Raw genomic sequence first — 25254 nt, 5'->3', positions numbered from 1 at the left:
CATTTAAAATTAATCAGGACCAAGTAAAGCTTAATATTTATATAAAAATTGTGATTTACGAGATGAAAGGTTTTAATTTGAAAGTCAGAGAGGGCGCCAACAATGTAAAAAAGAATTTCATCACTATAGTTTAAAATAATTCTAGCAACAACAATAAAAGAAAAGAGTTCTCCAGTTTAACTTAATACGTCTTTTGTTTTTTACACAATTTACATATACCCATTTTCGTGTATTTTCATTGAATGTAGTACTTCAGTTTCTATTCATACCCGGAGTGTAAAAACATGCTTACGACATATGAGTCATAACATGGCGGGATTACTGGAACCCGCCCACCGGAAATGCAGAGTACAACTCAACAAAGTAAAGAAAATATAAAAGATTATATTTCAAAGCCAAAACGACCTTAAAATTATCTCAGACCCCCTTTAGCTAAAACTAATAGTGTATTATGGCTTCTCTAATTAAAATAATCATTTCAAAACCCATTTTGCTCTCTTAGTCAACATGTTTTGAACTCAAATTCGTAAATTACCCTGAGTGTTTGAATGTACTCAATTCAGATATGATCCTGGGTTGTACGTAATTAAATATGTTTAAGTGAAATATTAAATTATATATTATATGGGGAAAATTGCTTATCTATTACGTCTTATCATTTGGAACTGATAAAGTATTGTTTTTCGGGGAGACAACATGGCTGCCTACGCGTTGTTGAAAAGCACACTTTAACGAATGTAATTCTTTTTAAAAATAGATATTTACAAGAACGAAAGTAAAGCACTCAAAAAATACATCGTGAAGTGATGCTAGTGAACGATGCTATTTTCATTTTATTTATTTATTTGTTTTATTTTCTGGAAAAGACCGGTCTTTTTCTTGTGCCGTCGACCAATCACAAGCGAGTATTTTTCGCGCTGGTCGGCCTCGCTGTTTGATTTCCCCGCAAAAGCCTTTTTGGTCCACTTGAATGAAAATCTGCGTTTTACGCCATGAATAAACTCTCCACTTCCTCCTAAACGGGCACAAGGACGTCCAGTTAGCAGGTAAAACACCCAAACTCCTCTGTCCGTCTCGGAGTCACGGCCGAATAGGCCGGGGGCTTTTTTTTTTCCTTGAGAAAAGTGTACACTTGTCCCGGGGCCGAGCATCCATTTTAAGCTAGAGGCGGCTAGTTAGCCAATGCTAACCAAGGCTGCTACTTTTCAATGGGTTTCCAATGAGCTTCGCTGTTTAGCATTTTTCGAAACGAGCTGTCATGGCGCCGACAAAGTGACTCTCCTAACCGCGTCATTTATCCCAGACAACCGCAGTCGTTTAACGTCCTCCAATTCTAGTAAGTAACATGTTTAATTTGTGTCGTAGTAGGGAAAATTTCGAGTTATTGTTGGTTTTGTCCTTTGTGCGGCGGCTTTGTCTGGTTGCTGCTCAATGAGTGGCGCTACCGAGCCTTTCCAAAAGCGACCGTATATGCCAAATATTTGTTAGATATAACTTTGGTTCAAATGTCGTTTCAAAAGTACATTCGGTCTCGTAAAGTTTGTGCTTTACAAGTATACTTTGAACCGCTGGCATGAAGTTGGAACAATCGCTGCGCGCTCGCCAGACAAGACTAATCGATCCACGATGAGACTCCTACCTGCCTAATAAATGTCACGGATTCGAACGCTGTGCGTTGCGGTTACTTGTCAGCTGTTCTCTTTTCGCTCTTTGCGGACTGTGATGCCATCATCGGTCATTGCTGCACGCGCTTCCGACCGCACTCCGAACCGTTGCAGTTAGCTGCTAGCTTATCCCTTTTCAAGGTAAGAGTATCCACCACTGCTAGAACCCTGTCTGGATGGAAGTTCCAATCTTAATGTCATCAGGTGCCACTGACAGCTATAGACGTCCAATCCATTTGAACGACAAAAGGAACTAATCATTTTGTGTTCTTTTTTTACTTCTATAATATTGCAAATGGTTGAGTACCAATATCGAGTTGAAAGTTGAAGTTATAATTCTCGTAGACATTTGATTCTATCCCAACTCTGCTCCTTTGAACAGAACGCACAAACGGAATGTACGGCAAAGGGAGCTCCTTGCCTTCGATACCCAAGCTGGCCGAGCCCGTCAGCGTCAAGCAGCCGCCCCTGGACCGGGCCGCCACATTGCAGGACGGCGTGCTTCAGATGTCGGGCCACCGGCGGCTGGATGACCTCACGTCCCTGGTGCTCAACGGCGAGCGGGACGCCCGTGCCACCGAGACGCCCGTCGTCAAGGGCGCCAATGCCCCCGCCTCCGACGGCGCCCGCCAGCCCGAGTGCGGTCCGCACGGCGAGCCGGAGCTGAAGGCCAGCGTACCACGACCCCTCTTCGAGTCACGTGCCGCCGTCGTGGAAGGGGCGGCGGCTTCCACGCCCGAGGGACGGCAGGAAGTGAAGAAGCTTCGGGGTCGACCTAACAAATCCAAACCTCAACCCGACCTCGGTTCTTCCCCCACGCGTGAAGAGGCTTTTGACGTCTCTGACCCTCCTCTGGAAGCGGCGAATGAGGTTAGTTTTTACTTGTGGTTGTGGCTTCCAATTAAACTTTGTAGTATTTAACTCATTTGGGGGGCATTGACTGCAACAGATGTCCAATTTTTAAACTGGAAGGACTGGCTATGGATGTTTATGTTTCAGTGCCATTAACCGTGAGCTAACAATGCTCCCTAATTAATAGAAAGGGACCAAAAATCTACAGAAAGTGACCCATGAGAGATCAAATCATCACTAGTCCAAATGGATTGGATGAATGGCAGCATCCCTCTGATTAATCTCGAATCAAATCCAGAATAGATGATCTAATCGGCTTCTCCTAACATTCTTGTAGTCACAACAAGCCATGGCCTGCAGAGAACTTCCACAGCTTCAGAAGGACCTCGTTGTTCAGAGGTTTCTGTCAGGAGAAGCCTACAAAAGAATTTCCAAGGCGCTAAATATCCCGTGGAACACGGTGAAGACCGTCATCGCCAAATGGAGGAAATACGGCACCACCGTGGCGTTGCCCACAACCGGACGTCCCTCCGAAACCGATGACCAGGCCGGAAGAAAACTTCCCGAGGAAGCCGACGAGAAACACGAGCTGCCGGAAGTTCTGGCAAGTGACTAGAGTTGTCAAAAATATCGGAACGAAAATGTTGTATCTGGATATAAAACTTGATTGATAAAGATGATAGATGTCCAATTCATTCGGACTGGGAATGGCATCTTCCCAGTCAAGATGGATTTGATATCTAGCACTGACATTGGCATGGAAAGATGGGCCAGTTCTTCCAGTTGAACCAAATTGGATGAGTTTAATCAATGGCAGGCAATGAATTCATTTTGGGTTACATCCTATTTAAATTTAGGGCACTATGGGTCACTTGTTGATTTTTTGGGAATTTCTAGGCCACTTTCTGATGATTTTCTGTTGATCTTGGGAAATTCCAATGTTACTCGTAGTTAATTTTGTGATAATTTGAGTACTACAAAATAGCTACAAATCTAGACATTTTGAAAGGGTTAATAATAAAAACAAATATTTACTTCCAGCCGGCGGTTGTCTCAGAGCCAGCGTCGGACCCGCCCCTTTTGCCAAGCAGCTTTTCTGTCGGAGACGTGGTCTGGACCAAGGTATCGGGTTACCCCTGGTGGCCCTGCATCGTCACCACCGACCCCGAACGCGACCACCATGTCAAATCCAACGGTGAGTTTCTTCTCCACCACGCCTCGATAAAAGGGCGCTGAATTCCCTGATAGCCGTCTGTCCTCATCTAATAGGCAAAAGCAGATTGGGCCTCCTTTACCACGTCCAATACTTTGGAGACGCTCCCGAGAGAGGTTACATTTTTGAGAAGAACATGGTGTCCTTTGCCCGGGAGAGCCAGTATGAGGAGCTCAGCCTGCAAAAAAAGCTGCCGGCTTCACGCGTCGTCCACAAGAAGGTAAATAGGCAAACGGAGAAGAAAAAATTAGGAGTGGGACTTTAACCAATTACCTTAATTACCTATCTATGAGATGCAATGCCCAAATTTCATGAGCCGCTTTGTTAGAAAAGCTGTAGGCTACATGAGTACTGCAAAAAGTAGGAGCCTGTAGTCAAAAAAATCCGTTAATTGATTTCTCCGAGTATATTATTTGATTACCATATTTTCTCGCATATTAGCCACCTGTTTATCTTTTATCTGTTTTGAAATAAATGACCGGATTTTCATGTGTTATGGCGTTTCGTCATTGTCACTTTGCAGTTTCGTGCATGTCAAGTCGAATTTATGCGCATATAAGCCCTACTCTCCATTAAATCATTTTTTGAGGGACAAATACGACAAGAAAATATGGTAATTGATTTCTTCCAGAGTATATTATTTGACTAAGTCACAGGTGTCAAAGTGCCGGCCCAGGGGCCAAATCTGGCCCGCCACATCATTTTGTGCGGCCCGAGAAAGTAAATCATGAGTGCCGACTTTGTGTTTTAGGATCAAATTAAAATGATGATAGATGTACATTATATTTCCTGATTTTTCCCCTTATTAAAATCAATCCTTGCAATTTTTTAATCCAATTGTTTTCTTTTGTGTTTTTAGTTCAAAAAGCATTTTGTAAAATCTAAAAATAAATATATAAATATTTTCTGTTTTCCACTTTAATATTGAACAAAAAATTGCTTAAATAAGCATTGTTTTAGATCTATAAAAATTGACTATTTAGGGCTTTTGATTCAGTTCTTTTAATCCAATTAAAAAATCAAAAAATCTAAATATTATATCTAAAATGGTCCTGCCCACATGAAATGGTATTGATGTTAATGTGGCCCATGAACCAACTAATTAATGTTACCATTAACAAGTGTCTGTTTTTCAACAAGAAAAATACCTCTCGATTGTCTGCTTGTTCCTCACCAGACTCTTCAATCCGTGCCTCGTAAATTGCGACCCCAGTGGAAGATGGGCGTGATCCAGGCCACGGAAGCGCTGGCCATGTCGCCCGACGAGCGCCTGGCCAACTTCACCTTCGCGTACGACGGCGACGGACCCCGACTCAACCCTCGCCTCCTGGACAAACTGAAACCGGAGCCCGGAGCGGAGGCTGAGGCCGAGCTGCTGATCGGAGCGGCCCAACGCCTCAACGGTCGGCGCCTAAAGAAAAAGGAGAAGAAAAACGCCGCTTCTCTACCGCAGGTAGACGTCAGATTTTTGCACCCGAGTTTTCCGGTCACTTAAATATATTCCATGTGATGAATCTCAGGATCGCCGACGAGCGGAAGCGGCGGTACCGCTCAAGAAGAAACGAGCACCCAAAACCCTCGCTTCCTCCCTGAAGACGGCGGCGCAGAGGAAAACATCGACGACTTCAACCCAGAAAGCCACGACGGGAGAAACTTCGGGTCAGTAGAGAAGTTAAAAAAGGGGCGCTATGTATTCAAATAGATAGGTGTATATTCATCATAAGCTGTCATGAATGGAGCTTCCGTTTAGTACTCCCTGATACTGAATATGGTGTTTTCATGGTGTATCCATGGCAATATTAGTGCAACACCAATTAGTACCGCTATTCATGAAGTCAATTAAACCGCTCGTTTGCTATTATGATGTTTTTTTTTAGCTAAAAGAGGGCTTAAGAAAATGTTGAAAAAGACAACTTCGCTGGACGTAGCAGTGGAGCAGCCTAAAAAAAAACGGAAAAATGTGAGTTTGACCGCCAGCATCTCGAGCAATAAGATGGGAATGGCATACCATGAACGTGATTTGTCAACAGACACTGGCCGGAAAGTTGAAGGGATCTCACGAGAAACCCAAGCAGAGAAGGCGAAAGGCGGACACGGAAGTCAAGGAAACCAAAAAGCAACTACTTTCCGGTACAATTCAAATCATTTCATAAACATAAATGGTAACTTTATAGGGCAATAGACATTTTTTTTGAGTGGGGGGTGTTCTTTTTAGAAAAACTTTCATATAATTCATTATTGTTAGAAAAATATTATTTCCATATTCTTTTTTAAATGGATTTATTAATTATTAAAATGTGAAATAGGAAAAACTAACTAGAAAATGCCATTTCTGGAGTGATAGCATATTTTTGGCATGTCTCTGTTGCTTCCTGGTTATTTTGGGGCATTTGAGAAATAAGTAGTTAAAAACTTAGAGTAAAATATGTCATAAATGAAAAGACATTTTTAAATATATACCTGTCTATAAACTAAATTCATTTCAGCTAGTGTCCTATAAAGTGTTAAAATATTTTTCTTCTCTAGTTAAGCAAGAAGCAGAGGAACCAAAACGCAAGCGGAAGCGGGAAGGAGAAAACTTCCAGGATTCCACCAACGCCAAAAAAAGGCGCTCGTCCCTTTGTCACGAACCGGATGTGAGAGCGCTTTATCCATATTTTTTTCCAAAATCGTAATTTTACACCTGACACAAACGTTCTGTCCAGGTTTCCGGAAGCGATGGATGTCCCGCTTCTCCCAGCGACAGTCTGGACGAGATGAAGAAGGGCGAACGCAAGAAAGAGTTTGTCTGCCAGGTGTGTCCTTCCCATTCAAGTTAATACAATTTCATTTTTAGCGATTGAAATCCGTTAGCGGTTAGCGGATGACACGTTGACGTTGCCGCGCAGGTGTGCGAGCTTGCCGGCGAAGACCTGGTTCCCTGCGAAGGTCAGTGCTGCGGGATGTTTCACCTCCACTGTCTGGGAGAGAGCTTCCTACCCGAGGACAAGCTGCAGTGCCGCTCGTGCAGCACCGGTAAGCGCCTCCCATGGCCAATCGGACGCCATCTTTTTTTTTTAAGCACTGCCTCTTGGTCTCTCCAGGGCTGCGCTCGTGTTTCACCTGCAAGCAGTCGGACGGGGAGCTGGGACGCTGCTACGTGGCCCACTGCGGCAAGTTCTACCACCAGGCGTGCGTCCGCCTCAGCCCGCTCACCGTCTTGGACAACAAGGGCTTCCGTTGTCCTCTTCACACCTGCCTCAGCTGCCACTACGGCAGCCAAACTCAGCACAGGGCCGCCAAAGGTAAAGCCGTCGGTAGTTTGGTTCGGCTCGGCCTGACGCCTCTTCTTTGCAGGCCGCCTAATGCGATGCCTGCGCTGTCCCGTGGCCTACCACATGGGCGACCAGTGCGTGGCGGCGGGAAGCCAGATCATCACCGGCACGGCCATCGTCTGCACCAACCACTTTATCGCCAAAAAGGGATACAGCCACCACCGTCACGTCAACGTCAGCTGGTGCTTCGTCTGCTCCAAAGGTGCTTACCGATCGACAAAAGCAAAAAACGGTTCACGCCGATAGCTGTCTGTTCAAAGAATAGTATTTTTCGTGTTATACTATGTTAACTTTGACAGAGTTCAGGCGCAGTTAAGATAATTACAAGTTATGACGTTGCATGCACAGCATTTTTGACGAGTTGAAGCCAACAGGAGGTCAGCTGCTGTGTTGCGAATCCTGCCCGGCCGCCTTCCACCCGGACTGCCTGAACATCGCCATGCCAGACGGCAGCTGGTTCTGCAACGACTGCCGCGCCGGAAAGAAGCCCAAATACAGAGACATCATGTGGGTCAAACTGGGAGCGTACAGGTGAGCCCCCAACCGACGCCACCCTTCTCTATCCGGGTCTTCCTTCCCCGAACTGGCGTTTTTTTCCGTCTCTCCAGATGGTGGCCGGCGGAGATCCAGCATCCCCGCAACGTCCCCACAAATATCCAGCACCTTCGTCACAAGATCGGAGAGTTCCCCGTCTTCTTCTTTGGGTCCAAAGACTACTTCTGGACCTACCAGGGCCGTGTCTTCCCTTACATGGAGGGGGACCGGGGTAGCAAGCACCAAACGACCAGCATCGGGAAGGTCTTCAAGACGGGTAAAGATCCGCGTGGCCGAAGGAAAGAATCTTCTTCAAATAAATGAATAGACTTTCACGTGCTGATAGTTTCTACAAGGGTTTGTCTTTCCTATGGGATAATATGAAGCTTTTCTCTCCAGCTCTTCTGGAGGCCGAAGCTCGTTTCAAGGAGATGAAGATGAAGCGCGAAGCCAAGGAAGAGGAGGAAAAAAACCGAAAACCGCCCCCGTACAAGTTTATCAAGGTGTGTCGGCCGACAAACGCTTTCCCCCGGGTCCTAAAAAGCCTCAATAAGCCAAATATAAACTTTTTTTCTTCCTTTCCTTAGTATAAATGTTAAAAATTATACGTTTAAAAAGAGTATGATAATCTGTAATGTAATATTTATAAAGTAAGTAAATCCATTTATCTTAAAATAATATTCTCCATTTATTTTTATTTTTTTATGAAATGTTTTTTCTCTGGAAAAAACACAATTGGTTTTAGTTTTTAAATAAAGCTTTATTCAAAGTGTGAAGCTGCGCTACAGAAAAACTCCTTTTTTGGGTTCATCAATATTTTACGAGTAAAAGAACTTTATGAAGGCAAAATTAAATAGGCAAACATGTAGCTACACAGTCTTGGCTTCCTCTCACGAGCCAAACAAAATGATATGACAGGCCGGATCTGGTCCGTAGTCCTTGAGTTTGACACCTATGCTATCACCCGTGTCACTTGTCGGCCATTTTGTGTCAGTGCCATTGGAACATAATTTTGTATTCTAGTCAATGAAGCCAATGATTACTTTTTTTCTGCTCGTCTCTTAACACTGCCCTCTCTTGTCCTTCAGGTGAACAAACCCGTGGGCAAGGTGCAGGTGTACACCGCCGACGTGTCGGAGATCCCCAAGTGCAACTGCAAGCCGTCGGTGGAGCGCCCTTGCGGCTTCGAGTCAGAATGCCTGAACCGCATGCTCCAGTACGAGTGCCACCCGGAGGTCTGTCCCAGTGGCCAGCGCTGCTGCAACCGGGACTTCAGCGAGCGCCTCTACCCGGACACCCAGATCGTCAAGACGCCGGGCAAGGGCTGGGGACTGGTGGCTCAGCGCGATATTAAAAAGGTCAGGCGCCAATTGTCATTAAGCGCTCGTGGACGTCCAATCCGCTTGATGGCGAATAAATGGAAATGACATCTAGCGGAAAGAACAATCAAACTGAAATCTCCACCCGTTCTCCCCGCAGGGCGAGTTTGTCAACGAGTACGTGGGCGAGCTGATCGACGAGGACGAATGCCGGGCCAGGATCAAGCACGCCCACGAGAACAACATCACCGACTTCTACATGCTCACCATCAACAAGGTTCGTTGGGCTACACGTTCACCCGTGCGTGGGCTTTTCAAATATATGTCCTTACATTGGTTGACCTTTGAAAACAGAAATAGCATCAACCAAACAGTGAAGAGAACACTATCCTATTAAATCTGGTATTTATCAGCCAATGGCCAATCTCGGGGGGGGGGGCTTCGTCCATAAATCAGCCGATTTTTATCCCCCCAAAATAAGTCCATGTATCAATCACGCTTTAAAAGAAATATCAACCAAACAGTGAAAAGAACAGCTATAAATCGTCTTATTTTGAAAAGATTCCATATATCGCACAGCTGAAATATTAGTACTTTTTTTATTTATTTTATTTTTTATGTCCCCCAAACAATGAAAACAAGAATGATCCTATTATATCAGCCAATCTTGAAAGAGTGTCAATTTTTTGGTCATCCTTTATAAGAAATATCCATCTACCCAAACATTCAACTGAACATTTATCGTATTATTTCAGCTACATATCGGCTAATTTTGAAGAAAGTCCATGTATTTTTGGTTTGTACGTTTGTCTGTGAACACGGCGCTCCTCGGCGCGCACGCCGGCCGCTCACGTAGCAGCCGCGCTTCCGCCGGGAGCCAAAACAATGGATCGGTATCGCTTTTGGGAACGATACGCGAAAGCCAGCGTGCCGTCACAGTGGTCGATACTACAGGCGCATTTGGCTGTTCTTTGGGCGGCTCGTCCATAAGGCTTCCTTCCGTTTGCTTCCCAGGACCGAATCATCGACGCCGGTCCCAAGGGCAATTTCTCCCGCTTTATGAATCATAGCTGTCAACCCAACTGTGAGACGCAGAAATGGACCGTCAACGGAGACACGCGCGTCGGGCTTTTTGCCATCTGCGACATCCCGTCAGGTTGGTGGCAGTCTTTCGGTCTAGACAACAAGTATTGGGTGTCTACTGTCTACATTTTTATGTGGGTGCCCCCCTAATTTTTCGAGGCTTGTTGACGTGGACAGGTACGGAGCTGACGTTCAACTACAACTTGGACTGTTTGGGAAACGAGAAGACGGTATGCCGCTGTGGCGCCCCCAACTGCAGCGGCTTCCTGGGAGATCGGCCCAAGGTAAAAAAAAAAAAAAGGCTGCGCCCGCCAAAACCGCCGCCCCTAGGCTCGCCGACGCTAACTCTGACGCCGTCCCCTTTCGGGCCACAGAACGCCAACGGCGGGGCGGCCAAGCAGCCCAAGCGCAAGTGCAGGAAACGCCGGACGGAAGGCAAGAAATCGGACGACGAATGTTTCCGCTGCGGCGACGGCGGGCAGCTGGTCATCTGCGGGAAAAAGACGTGCACCAAAGCCTTCCACCTTTCCTGCCTCAACCTCTCCAAGAGGCCCTTTGGTAGGTGGCCTATGAATAGCAGTCTTTGTTTCATTTTTATTTATTTTTTTAAATGGTTGGGGGAAAGGATGGTTTTAAAAATGTGTATTTGTTTTTTTAATTTAAAAAAAAATCTTATTTATCTATATTAGTACCAAAAAAATTGGAAACAGGCAGCACTTTTTTTGTCTGCAGGGCCTTTTATTTAATTCCTTTTTTTAAGGAGAGGGCAGTTTTTAAACACTTCAGTTTTTTTCATGCATTTTATTTACATTTTTTGAAGGGCGAAAAAACACTACTAAATCGCACTGTTGGTCCAAGACTTTAATTTAATTTATTTTAAAAAGGGGCGGTAGGATGATTTTTTTAAATTTATTTTTTATTTAAAAACTAAATCTTTTATCATCAAATTAATACAAATTAAAAAAAAAGTTTTTTTTTAAAAAAAAAGTGTAAATGAAAATATCAGGAATACAACAAAACACAACATTTCCATTTTGATAATGACTTTTATCCTAGGCAAAGAAGTTGCAGTTTACAAAGAAATTTGTAAACAACAGCAGGACAAATAAAAAAAAGATTCTCTCCAATATTGGACTCCAATTTTTTTTTAAATTCATAAATGTTCCAAGTCACTATGTGAATGTATTTGTGTACTCAGGTCGCTGGGACTGCCCGTGGCACCACTGCGACGTCTGCGGCAAAAACTCGGAGGCCTTCTGCCAACTCTGCCCCAACTCCTTCTGCGAAGCCCACTGCGAGGGGGTGCTACGGGCCGGCCCACCCTCGGGCCAGCTGCGCTGCCTGGAGCACGACGACGGCGGCGCCGCCGAGCACGACGACGACGCCATGGCCGCCGCCGCCAGGTCAAAAGCGGCCAGAGGCGAAGCCGCCCGTCCTAAAAGCAAAAAACGCCGGTGACGCTCTTTCAAGGGTTGGTTTCCCGCGACAGGCAGGCTAGCCAAAAGTATTGCAATTTGGAAATGAAAGTTGAAGGTTTGTTCGCCAATCTTTTCAAACATCCAAAACACTTTTTATCTTCTCCTGTGGATGAGTTCATATTTTCAGGTAATTTCGGTTGTCTTAATTTTCACATTCAGATTTTTTTGTGTTTTTTTTTGTTTTCAATTTCAGGTCTTCAGTTTTTTTAGATTTTTTTTTGCATCTCTGTTGACGCCACGTGATAAAATGATCATGTTTAAGGCTGAAAAAAAAGATTTTGCTAGGAAAAAAAACCTGAAATTATAATAAGGCTGAAAATAAAAGTGGTTCTTGACTTGACCATCAAAACACTTTTTTTTCGTTGATATTTTCAGGTTCAAATTTGAGGTTTTACGATTCGTAAGTGAAAAAAAATACTTAAAAGAAGTTAAAATTATTTTAAAAGTAGAGTTGGGAAAAGAGATCAGTTCTCATTTGAACCTGAGAATATCAGTAATTTAAAACGTTGTTTTTTTTTTTAATCAAAAACCTTGAACTTTCATTATGACATTTTTGTTTTTCTTTCAGATTCCACTACTTTTGGCCTGGATTTATCCACTTCCTGTCCCCTCAAACTTCTCTTTTTCACATAAATTTTCCATCAAAACCAAAAAAAAAATAGTTAAAACTTAGCGGGACGCCAAAATGTTCTTTTTCTAATATATAGATTTGAAATAGTACAAATATATGACAAGAACGACTACCTTTTTAGTCCATTAGCCTTCTTTGTTTTCTTTCAACGTTAACCTGCAGGCGCTAAAAATAACCGACGATTCTAGACGTCCAATCGCGTGGCTCTTAAAACTAACAGAAAACTTTTTAAAATAAGTTTATCGCTAGTAGACGCCCGCTTGAACGATCATTCCGTATAATGGGAGACAAAGAGTTAAAAATACTACAGATCACGTCAACTAACGGGCATGCCGACCTGCCCTGTTAAAAACACTACTGAGATGTTTAAAAGCTCCAAGCACAATGAAGACACTTTTTTTTTCTTTTGTTTTTACTCCTTAGTGAAATATTTTAACCCCTTCCTACCTGACTTTCTGATTTTTAATTAGTATACATCAAAAAAAGCATTGGGGCATACATAAGTACATCAAAATAATATTAAAAAAACAGATAAAAATGAGAATTGGGGCATTAAAAGACTTGAGATAAAGCATACCTGTCAACCTCTGCCGATAACTGCCCTTATAAATGATTATGATTCCCCTTACAAACCCCCCCAAAAACCTTACAAACACCGGAACGGTGTTTGTAAGGTTTTTGGGGGGGTTTGTAAGGGGAATCATAATCATTTATAAGGGCAGTTATCGGCAGAGGTTGACAGGTATGGATAAAGTGAAACATTTCTCAAATTAAAGGAGGCATTTTTAAGTTTTTTTATAAAAATACTTGTTTTTGATTAGTGTATATGTTTCTAAGACTGTTTTTCCTGTATAATTTGTCATACATATATCGAATAGTATGACTATTTTGATGTACTTGTGTAGCCGCCAATGCGTTTTTATGTTTAATATAAATCAGGCATCAAGGAGTTAATGTTAATCTTTGTTTTTGTTTTTCTTTAAAAAGGGAAAGGTCAAATCCTTGAAGTGGGAAGGGGAGTCATTCTTCCCCAATCAGGAAAAAACGCAGGAATAAAAGTCACTCCGGAGGGAGACAAAATTTCTCTTCAAATTAATGTAAGTGCTGTTTAATTTCATTCAAGTGTCAGGTTTGGGCTTGGTTTTTTTTTGGGCCATTTTTATTTTTCTACCTAACGATTGTCGTTGAGCTAACTTGTTCGATTTTCTTGGTGTTGAGAGCCTACTGTCCTCCTTTCTCAAACTAATATGTACATAATGTATAAGTGCCCATAGTGATGCTTTCTATTGTAAATATACCAGCTTTTCTCCTTCTACAGTTTGGATGCTCTTTTTCTTACAAAAAAAATTGAAAAAAATCCAGTAAATAAAGATGTGCTTATACCAGAGACCTCAATACTCCAGTTTGGATCTGATTGATTAAGAAAATTGACATTAATTTGTCAGTCATGTATAACCATTTAAGGCAAGGATTGTCAAAACTTATATTTTTTTATTTCAAAAGCTGTTTTCAGGAAATTCACGGGAAGCGAAGGCCAAGAGGAAGTCCTTCGGAAAGGTTAAAGGTCATGATTTTATGACTACGAGGTAAGTATATACCGTATATGTGGAAAAATCAAAATGGCCTTTATTTTGTCTAATGCAGTGCTTCTCAATTAGTCTTTAATTTTGCATTAGAAAATAAATGAGAAGCACCAAATAGTTCATTATGATACATTTATAGCTTCCTATTTTGGGGAAGTCCAGGTTACTTCCTGTTTTTATTGAACCATGTGTTATTTTTAGTTTATTTTGAAGGGGGGGTCATTCCTTGGTCACTTCCTGCTAATTTTAGGGTGTTTTTGGGGTCACTTTCTTGTGATTATGGCATTTATGGGTCAATTTAAAGACCTGCATGAGTTGAATTTTTGAAGTGGGAGGGTGGCAGCGAACCAATGCTGACTCAATTGTTGCCAACCCTCCAACGTCAAACAGATTGGACGGCTACTGCGGTCAATTAAAAATGCGTACACCATGATAAAATCTTTTAAAATAGGTAATAAAGCTAGTTATATGGCCATTTTTACATCAGTGCTGAATCAGCGCTCGTGCGCAATTGCACACTACTCATCTCTGCGCACAGCAAATCATATGGAGCGCACAAAATAAAATCCCTTTTTTTTTTAGCTGTGAGGCCGATGCGCGAACCACTCATGCGCCGGGCCACCCATTCATAGATATTAATCATTACATTTTATTATTAATAAATCATTAATGTGTAGTAGACATGCACCTGCTTATGGCAGGTGTGATACTGGTGTGTGCCCATAGTGAGCAATGATGATGTTGCTCACACCAGTACTCAGTGTGCTCAGGGAGGTTGTCTTTCTGCCCAGACAAACAAAAAAATTAGAGGGAACATTGGTGCTGATCAATGATTAAAAGTATTTTATGATCTCTCGCTTAGTATATGACCAAAAATTAAAGCATTTTTGTTTTCAATCAATAAAAACGTTCTTTCAAAGATGTTTATTCCTCCTCGGGACAAATGACAACCCAAAACAAACATGTTTTCATCAACAGTAGTCGAGTGGCGGCAGCCTGGGATAGAAAATATTTATTTTCTCTTCAGTGTAAAAATAAGTGTGGCCGGCCAATGGTAGTGCAAACTCTCCAAATAAATGAGGCACGCGGCGACGACGGCGGCGGCGTTCATTCATTGACACTGAAGTGCTTAGCGGTAAAAAAAAGCCGCTGCCAAATACCCAAAATAAACATTTCCCACATAAAAAATAAATATCGCCTCTAGTTTGACATTATCACCAGAAAAATAAAAGCCGTTTGTTTTTGTTTTTTTTAGGGGTGGGGTCACGACGCCAGGACGTAGCGGCGGGCGAGGGAGGCGTCGCCCCTCAGCCGGTGCGAGTGGCACCTTTTGAGGCAGGGCTCGCCGCCCTCGTTCTCGGCCCCCGTGCGGAGCCTGGTCCTGGGGTGGCGCTGGGGTCCCGGCGGCGTGTTGGTGAGCGGTCGCAGCGACTCCGACCCGTCCGTCCGCTTGGGGATTCGGAACTTGCCCCATCCTTTGGGGAGCGCCTCGTCCCCGGCCCGCGACGGCTTCCCCGCCCTTCTTTCGCCGCCGCCGCCGTCCGGCAATCGGATGTCCACCAGCCGGACGGAGACGCTCCTGTCCAGCTGCTCGACGACCGGGCGGCCCCCCTCGGGGGAAATCTCGGCCCGACGCATCTTTTTGCCTTCCTCGGACCCCGGGGCCTCTTTCCGTGGGCGCTTCCCGTGCAATTTGGGGCCGCGGCTTTCTCGGGGCGCCGCCTCCCGCTCGGGGGGCTCCGGGGCGAGGTCGTCGTCGAAGGGGTCCCGGGTCCGAGGGGCCGGCTCCGACTCTTTGGGCGCGGGGTCCTCGTCCGTTTTCCTCTCGCGGGCTTTGCCCTTGTCTTGCTCGGAGCGCCGTTTGGTCTTGTGGCGCCAAGGGGATCGGGATCGAGGGCGGGGCCCCCGAGAGTTCAGCCGGTCCAAGGATAGGAGACGCCGCGGGTCTGTCTCGGGATCGTTCCCTGGGGACAACAGTGGGAAATTGGCTCAATTTAAAGTGTATTTGTTGTTTGTGTGTTTGTTTTTAAGATGACGTTCTGAGACTCACCGCCAAGCGTCTCCTGGTCGGCGAGCTGAAGTTGATGCTGATGGATCTGCTCCTGAACTCGCCACAAGGAACGCTTGATCTTCTCACGCCGGGTCACCATGTAGGTCAAGTTGCGCACCTGATGGGACGGCAGCGGGTCACCCGGTTACACGGTTAGTTTGTCTGTTTTTCGGGGGGCGGGGCAGCGCACCTCAGCTTTTTAAGTCTTCCAAGTAGAATTAGAGCTGCTTGGAAATGAATGTCTCGAGAGTTGGAGCACACAGCAACCTGATTATTTTTGCTTATTTCATTTAAAAAGAAAAAAATATCTTGAGATAACATTAAATTAAGTTAATAATAATGACTGGGGCCAATGATGAATTGCAAACAATTTCATTGTCCTCTGATAATGAAGGGTCATCCTTGACCAGTGCTAAAATTATGGGACGATTACTTTATTGTAAATACTCTTCATTTTTAATGCATGCTTGGTGAAAAAAAATACACTAAAATTTTCATTTGAATAAATTACAAAAAAAAATGATAAAATGGCACTTTAAAAAATTCCATCTTATTAAATGTGTGATTAAGCTTTAAAAAATGACTTTAATTTTACATATAAATTACATTTTTAATTGAGATTGGCAGTTGAAGCCATTTTTTTTTAGGACTTATAAAACAAAACCATTTTTTTTTTAATGATGTGAAAACAAATTTGTGCTTCCTTCAGGCTCCCGGAAGGGGGCAGGGAGACTCCCCCCGTGAAGGCGGAGCTCCTCGTCCCGGGTCACCTACCCTCTCCAGGTCTTGGCGGAGATGCGTGAAGAGCTGGAGGCGCCGGAGCAGCACCTCGTGCTCGCGGCGGGCCAGGCCGTCCTCCTCATCCTTCTTGGGCGTGAGCAACGGCTGGTTGAAGTTAGCTTTGCGCTTCAGCTTCCAGTACTGGTAAAGGAAATCCACCGTCTCGGGCGCCATCTTCAGCTGGCAGCCCACCTCTCGGGGGTCCACGAACTGGTAAAACACCTCCTCCATCTCCTGCAGCTTGGCCTTGCGGACGTTGACGCGCATTTCCTGCGGGTCGCGGGGGCGGGGCGGGCGCACGGCCGTCGAGGGGGCGGGCCCGGGGGCCGGGGCCCTCTCCCGCCGTTCGCCCGCCGCCGCCGCCACCAGCGCCTCCCCCTCGTCTCGCTCCCGCTCCCCGAAGCCCGGCGGGTGCTTGGGGCAGTAGGACTTGAACTTGACTTGGTCGTCCCGGGTGAGGACGGTGGTCATCTCCAGGCCGGCGTGGAGGCCGCACGTCACGTGGAAGGCCACGTGGCAGTTTTTGGCCGAGCACTGACAAAGGAGAAGAAGAACAGGGTTGGGTCTAGACTAGAGCAAGGGTGTCAGACTCGGGTTGGTTCACGGGCCGCTTTAACGTCAACTCGATTTCATGTGGGCTGGACCATTTTAGATATATTTATATATATTTTTATAAATGGATTAAATAAACTGGATTAAAGCCCCTGAATATTCAGTTTTTTATAGATCTAAAACAATGTTTATTTTAGCTTTTTTTAAATATATTTTTAGATTTTACAAAATGATTTTTGAACTAAAAACACAGAAAAAATGGATTAAAAAATTAGTTATTGATTTAAAAGGGGGTAAAAACGGAAATTTAATATACAGCTATACTATTCATTTTAATTTGATCCTAAAACATTAAGTCGGCACTCATGATTTACTTTCCCGGGCCACACAAAATGATACGGCGGACCATATTTGGCCCCCGGGCCGCCACTTTGACACCTGTGGTCTAAAGGGGTGGTCTTTGGCGAGGGCGGAGTCGGTCGGCTACCTGGATGCAAGCTCCCGTCTTGTCTTTACACAGGCAGCAGTTGAGCGCCCACCTGTTGCCGGGAATGTGCGAAACGTTGGTGATGGGTTCCATCTTTTCCGGGTTCCCGATGCTGACCTGCCCCAAGAACGGAGAGGTCTGAGAATTTGTGGAGATTGAGATCACGCCACGGCCTACGAATGACTGAAATGTGGCCAAAATGGTACGTTTTCTGGCAGATGACTTTTCTACGCTTTGATTTTGTTCATATTTTTAGGAGGTGGCAATAACGTGGAAGTCCACGAGAAGATGGACGGACGGACGGCCGGCTGACCTCCGGGATCCACAAGGCGCAGCTGACGTGGACCCACTTGGTTCCGCTGCGGGTGGGCTTCATGGCGCCGCCCTTCTTGGGGCACAGCTGGCACTTGGGCACGATGCCTAGCGCGCAGATCCGACACAACCAGCTGCCCTTGGGGACCTTCTGGATGCCGTAGCACGCCTGGAATTCACGACAGTAGGATGACGTCAAAAAATCCTTATTGTCAAAATGTGTTTTAATTTTTTTTCTTCCAACCTGATGGACGCAGATATTGCACTTGTCGCAAAAGACCATCTCGTTGTTGTCCTCTCCGTCGGGCGACTGGCAGACGTCGCACACCACGTCCTCGTCGTACTCGATGCCCAGACCTTCCTCCGTCTCGGTGGCGTGCGTCATGTTGTCGTAGCAGCGCCGCTCAAACTCCTCCAGGACGCGCTCGGCGCTGGCCTCGTCCAGCGGCGGCAGGGCTGAAAACACCCCCCCCAAAAAATGAACTCTTCCATTTTTTTGGTCTCCTACGCCTGACACACGCCGACGCCGACTCACCCAGCTTGAGGAACTCGTCGTTGACCGCCGTCAGCCAGGCCACGTCCTCCTCGTTGAGGTCGTAGCGGCAGGCGCCCTCGGCCAGGGTGCGGATGTCCACGTAGCCCGTGGCCTGCGCGGCCGACGTGCGGATCAGCTTCTTGGGCCGGACGAAGGTCACCTCCTCGCTCCTGTCGGCCAGCTGGCGGGCCGCCGGCTGCGGGATGGATTGGGGGCTGACCGGGACCTGGACTCCCTTCTCCCACTCCTGCCGCCACGGGTCGGCCAGGACGTAGTAGTCCTCCGGGTTGAGCTGCTGCGAGTCGTGGACCTTCATGGCGGTGATCAAGTCCGTTCGGAACACCTGCCAGACCACGTGAGTTTTGTGAAAAGTTGGGTTTTTTTTTAAACAAACATTGACGATGATAGACATCCAATCGTGTGGCTTTTCGAAAATGAAATTCTTTAAGTGGATAGCAATTTGAAGTGGGAGGGATGGCAGCCAATTTTTAACCATAGGTCTATTTTTTTTTTCACTCTGACCATCGACAGCCTGTTATTTTGTTTTTTAGCGTATAGTATCCCATTTTTATGTTAACTTGTCGTTCTTCATTTTATTATTACTAATTTTATGTTTGTAATCATTTAAACTAATGCGATTTATATTCCAGTATTTTCCAATGTGCCAATAAATATGTTAACTCTTTTAGTACTGATGATAGGGTCTCTCAAAAATTCGCTGTCAGCAATATAACCAACCCTGCCCACCCTCCCACTTCAAACAGATTGCACGTGTACAATTTTGACAACCAGACGCCACGTTTCACTTTAATCTGATTGGCCCTGGAAGGCGTGCATAGGCTAGATAAGAGCCACAGCATATGCTCGACAGTCACTTATCTCGAAGATATCCGGCCCGCGTCACTGCACTTTCTACTCAATAATGACAATTGTACAAATATTGACGCACCTCTGAGGGTTTCTGTCTGGTTCCTCTCCTGGCCTGAGAGGAATGCTGGGACCAACAGGTGGAATTACCTGAAGGAAAGGCACTTGAGTTCATTGGGGAAAACGCAGAGGGGCCCCCGAGGACCTCTCGTTCTATTTTTACGACTTACTGCCATTGTCGGAGTCGTCGCTGCTACTGGGGTGTCGACTTCTCTTCATGGTGTCACGTGTGTCGAGCTCCAGCTTCACCACGCTGAGGACAAAATGGACAAATGTTACCAATTTTAAAAGGACTAATACGTGCTGAAATATTACGATCGACTCTATTTTGATCATTTAAAACAGGGCTGCCCAAACTAAGCCCAGTTTTCATTGAATTCTGTCTGCCCAAGAAGCTTAAATTGAGCCTAAAACCTCTTGCACTTCGACTATAACACTAAATAGAGATAGGTTCTTAAACTGTGCTTCTTTATTAGCTGATAATATGTTGAAATTAATGCGGGAAGCTGTATAGATACATTTTTAATAGTCAATTTATTATTTTTGTTTTTAAATTGGCGTTTTTGAGATGATATCTTATATTTCACTACCATTTTTATTTCATATATAGTACTATTTAACAGATTTTTTTAAAGTATTATTTAAATCGTCCATTTTATTGATTATGTCAAAACAACATACTACAATTCAAATGGAAGCCACAAAATATTCTCTCACGGGCCGCCATTGGCTCTCGGCCTCCAAGTTTGAAACATATAAATGTGATCAAAAAGGAGGTCATTTGTGTTCAAATGTAGCATTTACAACAAGCTAGCCCCCTAGCTCCATTGGAGCAAGTTCCAGCTTTAAGTGACAATTCACAAAACTACACAACACACATTTGTTTACCATGCATTAATCGTTCATCAGTGCATAGCCACACAAGCTATCTGATGCTAATCGTAGGACGACAAGCGGACGCTACTAGTAAACAAACACGTCCCCAGAGGCTCTGCGCAAAGGATTCGCTCGCTGTGTACAAGACGACATGTTTCCTCACATCAAACACGTCGAAAACACGATTACAGACGATGAATGTTACACTTGTCAAACTTTGCAGAAAATGGCGTGACTGGAAAAGGGCATTCAGGCCGAGGAGCTAGCAACAGGTAGCAACCACTAGCTGTTAGCAATCGATGTTCGAATCGTAAACAGACTGACAAATAAGGACTACAAACATGGAGGCGCTAACTTACGAAACCAGCTTCTTACGGTGGAAACACGTAAGCCGGTGGCTAAGCTAACTGACAGGTCGTGTGGCGTTTTTCGATAATATACAATAACATACGTACGAATCAAATTTCACTTGTTCATGTTAATTTAGCTAATAGTTCAAAATATTCGTTCTTACACTGATAACTCATGGTTTGTAATTCCCACAATGAAAAGGACAATGTTAAATATAGTTATATTTTGCACATCAACGTCTATTTAAAGTGAAAGTAAAGATAAGCTGCTCGTAAAATTATGCAATTTATTTCGAACAAAGTTCAATATTGTCTCATTAAGTTCATAGTCCAAAAAAAGTTTCTGTTTCAGGTAAATAGAATAAAATGAATCATTTAGTTTGAAAAATACAACTGTTTTTGTTTTCCAGCTTTCCTGGACCAACCGGCGCCTCGAGTGGAATATTCTGGATACTTTGGTATTTATACCCCTTTTTTGATTAATTTATTACCGCCGATCGTTAGACATTACACAGTCGCGATGTTAGAAGACCCGCAACATGAGAAACTGTTGAAGTAGTTGTCCAAAAATCCGCTGTAAATTGGCTAACAAGCCTTGCTAACCATCTTAGCAGGTCGGTGTTTATCACATTGGACAGTCGCTAGCATTGAGCTAAAGCTAGGATTTCCAGTAGTATTTGGGCACAATAACAAGCGATTTTTACAACTGATCTCCGTTTTTCATCCCTCGGGATGTTTTAATTTCTATTTTGTTAACGAGTTGACAATATAGTAAAGATATGGACATTAATGAGCAAGTTATAGCGACTTTGAGGCTATGCAGCTGTCTCCGAGGTGGCAAGCGAGCCAGTGGTGGAGGTTAATCTTTGGCGCCATTTTAAAATGACGACGTCGCGTTCTCTTAGTGGAAGCGACCACCGCCTCGAAAAGTGTCTCGTTGGCCGCTTTTGAAAAGCTTCCGGAACCGGGCGCGCGCGGCCGATCGTTGCGTTGTCGCGCGGTCGGTCGGTACGTACGTTGCAAGCCGCCGTTTGCCTTGGAGGTGAGGCGCAGTTCGGGCTCCGAGTTCCGCTTGACCCGCATTCCACATACACAAACAAGGAGATAGATGAGGCGGAAGGAGATTGAGCGGGGTTCAGGGGGCGGGACCCGGCTTGGAGGAGGCAACCCATATGTATATAAGTCGATGTCTCATTCGCCCTCTGACCAAACGGGGACGAGCGCCGTCACTCGTCGGCCATTTTGCGTCGGGCCCGTGCGGTCACGATAACGTTGTAAACGGTGATAAATTGCCAGATTTTCAACAAATTTCTATTTTGGTGGGTTCCGTTAATAACACAAATAATTTTGTAATCATGACATAATCACCAGTGAAAAATGAGGCCAAAAAGTAAAGAATTAGCATTTTTGTGAAGATGTGACATTGCGCTTGGTCTTTCAAATGTGTTTTTTTAGTAGGAGAGACATAAATGCCAGATAGAGGTTGGTTTTATCTGCGAGCCAAAATGGCATCATAGGTCTTTCCCGTGCGGCACACTTGCTCGTCGCGGAAGCCGCTCTTGCGAAGCATCCGGGTGTACTCGTAGGGCGAATGCTCGCGGCCCTCCGTCTGCACTAGCATGTTGAGGGAGTAGAGCTGGGTGTGGAGGGGCCCGCGACGGTTCTCCAGAAGCGTGGCCTCCACAATCAGAACGCCTCCGCCTGCTCCCAAAAAACACAAACACGTCGTAGCATCATCACAGCGCACAATACGGCATATCATCATAATCACGTATCATACCTGGTCTGCAGACATCATGGATTTTCTTGAGCAGCAGGAGACATTTTTCCTCCGTCCAATCGTGAAGGATGCGAGTCAGAATGTACAAGTCGGCAACAGGAAGTTCATCCTGGAAAAAATCCCCTAAAGGGCCCCAAAAAATTAAATATAGGAAATAAACAGTGTTATTCTCTGTATGAGCCCTTTACAATACAATGCTATAAATACAAAGTATTCAAATAACTGTTATTTATTTCTTAGCCAAATGCACCAAAAATTAACAAGGGTGACCAAAATAAACAAAGTAAATATTCCAAAATTTAAACAGTGACTCACAATTGTATTTTCAAAATAATTTAGTTTAACATTTTATTATAAAATATTAGCGAAAATAAATTAAGAATATAAATGTTATTATTTTTCCCTATTACAAAGGGATTTATCCTCTACTATTTCCAGTTAAAGCAACAGTGCAATGGCAGAGAATAATCAGCAGAGGGTGCTGTTTTCCCCAATTAACCTTTCCCGACTACAGTATGTATACTTTTTAAAAATTGATGGATTACCGCTACGAAATGTGAAGGTATCATTCTCCCGCAGGAAGTTCTTGGTCGCCATCTCCACCACGACCGGCATGTCAAACACGACCACGGAAGAAGAAGGGTACGCCTTGGTCAACTCGCGGGCCAGCGCTCCGGTACATCCTGGGAATTTCATATCGGCCCGTCCGTCCCTCCGTCCAGCACGTTCCCGTTCCATCCCATCCTACCTCCGAGATCCACCATGTCCCCGAAGCCCGCCAGGTCGAACGCCGTCACCGCGTCGTGTCCGTCCAGCGACCAGACGCAGTCCATCAGACCCATGAACTTGAGCATCTCCTTCTCAGAGCTTTTGAGAAAAAGCCAGAATGTAAAAAATGGAAGCCACGCGGAGGTCCGGCGGCCCGACCCCGTTAGACGCACCGGTAAATAGCCCGGAAGATCTCCTCTGGCGGGATCCCGAAGGTCTTCTCGTTCTGATTCTTACCCTCCCTGCGGCCAAATGGATGGAGGAGGCGGTGAAAACCTCCAAATTTTGGTCCAGTTTTCCTCGGTGGCCTACCGGCGCAACGCTACTTTTCGCACCCACCTGACGGCATCCGCCAAGTTGTTCCAGAGCGGGTAGGTAGTCTGCGACTGGTAGAGCGCCATGTTGTGCAGCGACTTTGCGCCACCTTTGGCCAAGTACTCGCTGGCGACGTCGGTGGCGCTGTAGAGAGCTGAAACGGGAGACAAAACGTCCCAGAGAAGGATAAAACGGCGGGCTAACCTTCTAAATGGCTCTAAATCTTGTTCCTATCTGTGGAGGTCAAAGGTCACGGATGTTGAAAAAGGAATTTTGCGATGACTCGATGGCAGATAACAGTAATCCCTCGATTATCGCGTCCTCACTCATCGCGAATTCACTCCTTTTTTTCCGCTATTAATTTATATATAGGGGTGACCCTACTTTGCAATTTTTCGATGATCGCGGCCATGTCTGGTTTAGATGAACCGCCATATTCGAGGGATTACCGTAGCGTATTTGGCTCAAATTTGCAGATAGCAAGAGAAGGGTCAAAGGTCACAGAGGTCAGAAATATGGGAATGCTTGGAATTTGGTTGCTCACCTGGTTCATCCCCCGCTGGCGTCTCCACCTGAACTATCTCGATGCCCACCAGGGCGTCCAGCAGTCGCTCGGCTCCGTCAGCGCTGATGTCCAAGGCCCCCGCCACCTGCTGGGCGCTCAGGGCGCAGGCCGACGCCGCCAATAGGTCAAAAATGCCCAACTCGCAGGCGGCAAAAATGGCCTGAAAAACCCAATCCCAATGATTAGCTCGTTAGCAGATAACGCTATAAAACACTTCACACTCGCCTGGCTCATGAAGTATTTCTTTTTTTGTTGTTGTTGTTTATTTTACCTGAATATACTTGACTTGTCAAATTGTCATTTTATTGACAATAATTGAACATTGGCAAACTAAAATGGCGAAAATACAGTTTTTGTCGTTTCTAGTTTTAGAGTAAATATTTGACTTGGCTTTTTTTCATTTAAAGAACACATCAATACTAGGCAACATTAGCAAGTCAAATATAGCAATTATGACATAAATAATTATATAATATAAGTCATTCAGAAACAAATGCATTATTCATATCTCCTGCTTCAAATCATCGATGCTTTCCAATGCATTTTCTTTCCCACCAGCCACAGAATTCCAAGCCTTAAATCCAGTACTTGATTGGAGTATTTGGTACTTGATTACCTTTGACACCCTGTATGCGTGGATGTACTCGAGTAGTTTGAAGGGATAGTCCAGCTCGCTTTGCGACAAATTCTCAGCCATGGTGGCACCTCCCTCCAAAAAATAAATAAAAAATAAAATAAAAACGAGAAGATGGAGAAGTAGGACTTGAAATCCCACAAGAAGCCCCCGAAGAACTGTCGGACGACGGCTTGGAGACGAGCAGAGGAGGAAAGGGGAGGAGAAGAGGAGAAAAGGAGGAGCTCAGCTTCTGGTGACTGCAGTTCCGCCAATGGCCACACAAAAGGTGGCGCTGTCCATGTTTTTCATCGTAAACTAACATTGTGGTGGAAAAAGTATATTAAAAATGCACTATTGCTACATTGATGCGACTTTTTAAAATGATTTCTTTATTTTGGGTCACGTACTGTTAATTCTATGTCATTTCTGACTTCCTGTTTTTTTATTACATCTTGTTGATTTGGGGATATTCATGTTATACTTATTGTTTTTTTTTGCTAGCAATTTAATTCTAGACAGCGAGGCATCAAAACAAAAGGTCCAGCATTAATAACGTCTCACTTGTATCGTTGGCTACCGAAATGTGGGGCAGCGACATTTTTCCAGCACGCTTTGTGCTCCGCTCGCTCGCATCTTTTGGCTCACAAAAGCCTTGGGGCTGAAGAGGCGA

At 44.8% G+C, this 25254-nt stretch overlaps 3 protein-coding genes across 7 annotated transcripts; 1 reads left to right on the top strand and 2 right to left on the bottom strand.

Annotated features, from left to right (window-relative positions):
• Nucleotides 1–887: 887 nt before the first annotated feature.
• Nucleotides 888–24191, top strand: nsd2 (nuclear receptor binding SET domain protein 2). 4 transcript variants are annotated; one of them, XM_077621711.1, is made up of 34 exons: nt 1079–1336; nt 2047–2534; nt 2854–3120; nt 3558–3711; nt 3786–3949; nt 4907–5182; nt 5250–5388; nt 5607–5689; nt 5760–5859; nt 6256–6365; nt 6435–6524; nt 6618–6744; nt 6813–7013; nt 7066–7245; nt 7418–7574; nt 7652–7854; nt 7977–8080; nt 8666–8935; nt 9057–9173; nt 9911–10052; nt 10157–10263; nt 10354–10537; nt 11178–11512; nt 13076–13185; nt 13592–13674; nt 14927–15085; nt 15703–15873; nt 16431–16645; nt 16742–17742; nt 17797–18036; nt 18110–20462; nt 20951–20998; nt 22900–22962; nt 23043–24191. In XM_077621711.1, the coding sequence occupies exons 1-23, from the start codon at nt 1183–1185 to the stop codon at nt 11435–11437; spliced, it is 4077 nt and encodes a 1358-aa protein (XP_077477837.1). In that variant the 5' UTR covers nt 1079–1182; the 3' UTR covers nt 11438–11512; nt 13076–13185; nt 13592–13674; nt 14927–15085; nt 15703–15873; nt 16431–16645; nt 16742–17742; nt 17797–18036; nt 18110–20462; nt 20951–20998; nt 22900–22962; nt 23043–24191. The 4 variants fall into 4 exon arrangements, with proteins under 4 accessions (XP_077477838.1, XP_077477836.1, XP_077477837.1 ...); XM_077621712.1 differs by lacking the exon at nt 1079–1336 and adding an exon at nt 888–1046 and having other exon boundaries at nt 22900–24191; XM_077621710.1 differs by having other exon boundaries at nt 1078–1336; nt 11178–11450; nt 22900–24191.
• Nucleotides 14581–21791, bottom strand: jade1 (jade family PHD finger 1). 2 transcript variants are annotated; one of them, XM_077621715.1, is made up of 10 exons: nt 21557–21791; nt 19485–19567; nt 19337–19404; nt 18388–18730; nt 18097–18308; nt 17854–18021; nt 17541–17657; nt 16496–17035; nt 15722–15839; nt 14581–15635 (listed from the first exon to the last, which is right to left on the bottom strand). In XM_077621715.1, the coding sequence occupies exons 1-10, from the start codon at nt 21628–21630 to the stop codon at nt 14935–14937; spliced, it is 2424 nt and encodes an 807-aa protein (XP_077477841.1). In that variant the 5' UTR covers nt 21631–21791; the 3' UTR covers nt 14581–14934. The 2 variants fall into 2 exon arrangements, with proteins under 2 accessions (XP_077477841.1, XP_077477842.1); XM_077621716.1 differs by lacking the exon at nt 21557–21791 and adding an exon at nt 20354–20510.
• On the bottom strand, nt 22011–24810 carry asmt2 (acetylserotonin O-methyltransferase 2). Its single transcript, XM_077621724.1, has 8 exons — nt 24585–24810; nt 23948–24128; nt 23428–23557; nt 23262–23330; nt 23069–23187; nt 22866–23003; nt 22321–22443; nt 22011–22241 (listed from the first exon to the last, which is right to left on the bottom strand). Exons 1-8 carry the CDS (start codon nt 24663–24665, stop codon nt 22030–22032), a joined length of 1053 nt encoding a protein of 350 aa, XP_077477850.1. The 5' UTR covers nt 24666–24810; the 3' UTR covers nt 22011–22029.
• Nucleotides 24811–25254: the final 444 nt, after the last annotated feature.

Source organism: Stigmatopora argus, chromosome 15, assembly GCF_051989625.1.
Source record: "Stigmatopora argus isolate UIUO_Sarg chromosome 15, RoL_Sarg_1.0, whole genome shotgun sequence".
Taxonomy (NCBI): Eukaryota; Metazoa; Chordata; class Actinopteri; order Syngnathiformes; family Syngnathidae; genus Stigmatopora; species Stigmatopora argus.
This window is presented reverse-complemented; position numbering and strand designations above follow the sequence as displayed.

Coding starts and splice junctions, on each gene's coding strand:
- jade1 (XM_077621715.1), bottom strand. CDS start 21,630: ATGTGGAATGCGGGTCAAGCGGAACTCGGAGCCCGAACTGCGCCTCAC. Junction 18,731..19,336: donor CCAGACAGAAACCCTCAGAG/GTGCGTCAATAT, acceptor GTGGTCTGGCAG/GTGTTCCGAACGGACTTGAT. Junction 18,022..18,096: donor GCAATATCTGCGTCCATCAG/GTTGGAAGAAAA, acceptor CGTGAATTCCAG/GCGTGCTACGGCATCCAGAA.
- asmt2 (XM_077621724.1), bottom strand. CDS start 24,665: ATGGCTGAGAATTTGTCGCAAAGCGAGCTGGACTATCCCTTCAAACTA. Junction 23,558..23,947: donor GCCAGCGGGGGATGAACCAG/GTGAGCAACCAA, acceptor CTCCCGTTTCAG/CTCTCTACAGCGCCACCGAC. Junction 22,242..22,320: donor CCATGATGTCTGCAGACCAG/GTATGATACGTG, acceptor TTTTGGGAGCAG/GCGGAGGCGTTCTGATTGTG.
- nsd2 (XM_077621710.1), top strand. CDS start 1,183: ATGCTAACCAAGGCTGCTACTTTTCAATGGGTTTCCAATGAGCTTCGC. Junction 5,690..5,759: donor CTAAAAAAAAACGGAAAAAT/GTGAGTTTGACC, acceptor ATTTGTCAACAG/ACACTGGCCGGAAAGTTGAA. Junction 7,855..7,976: donor CGGGAAGGTCTTCAAGACGG/GTAAAGATCCGC, acceptor TTTTCTCTCCAG/CTCTTCTGGAGGCCGAAGCT.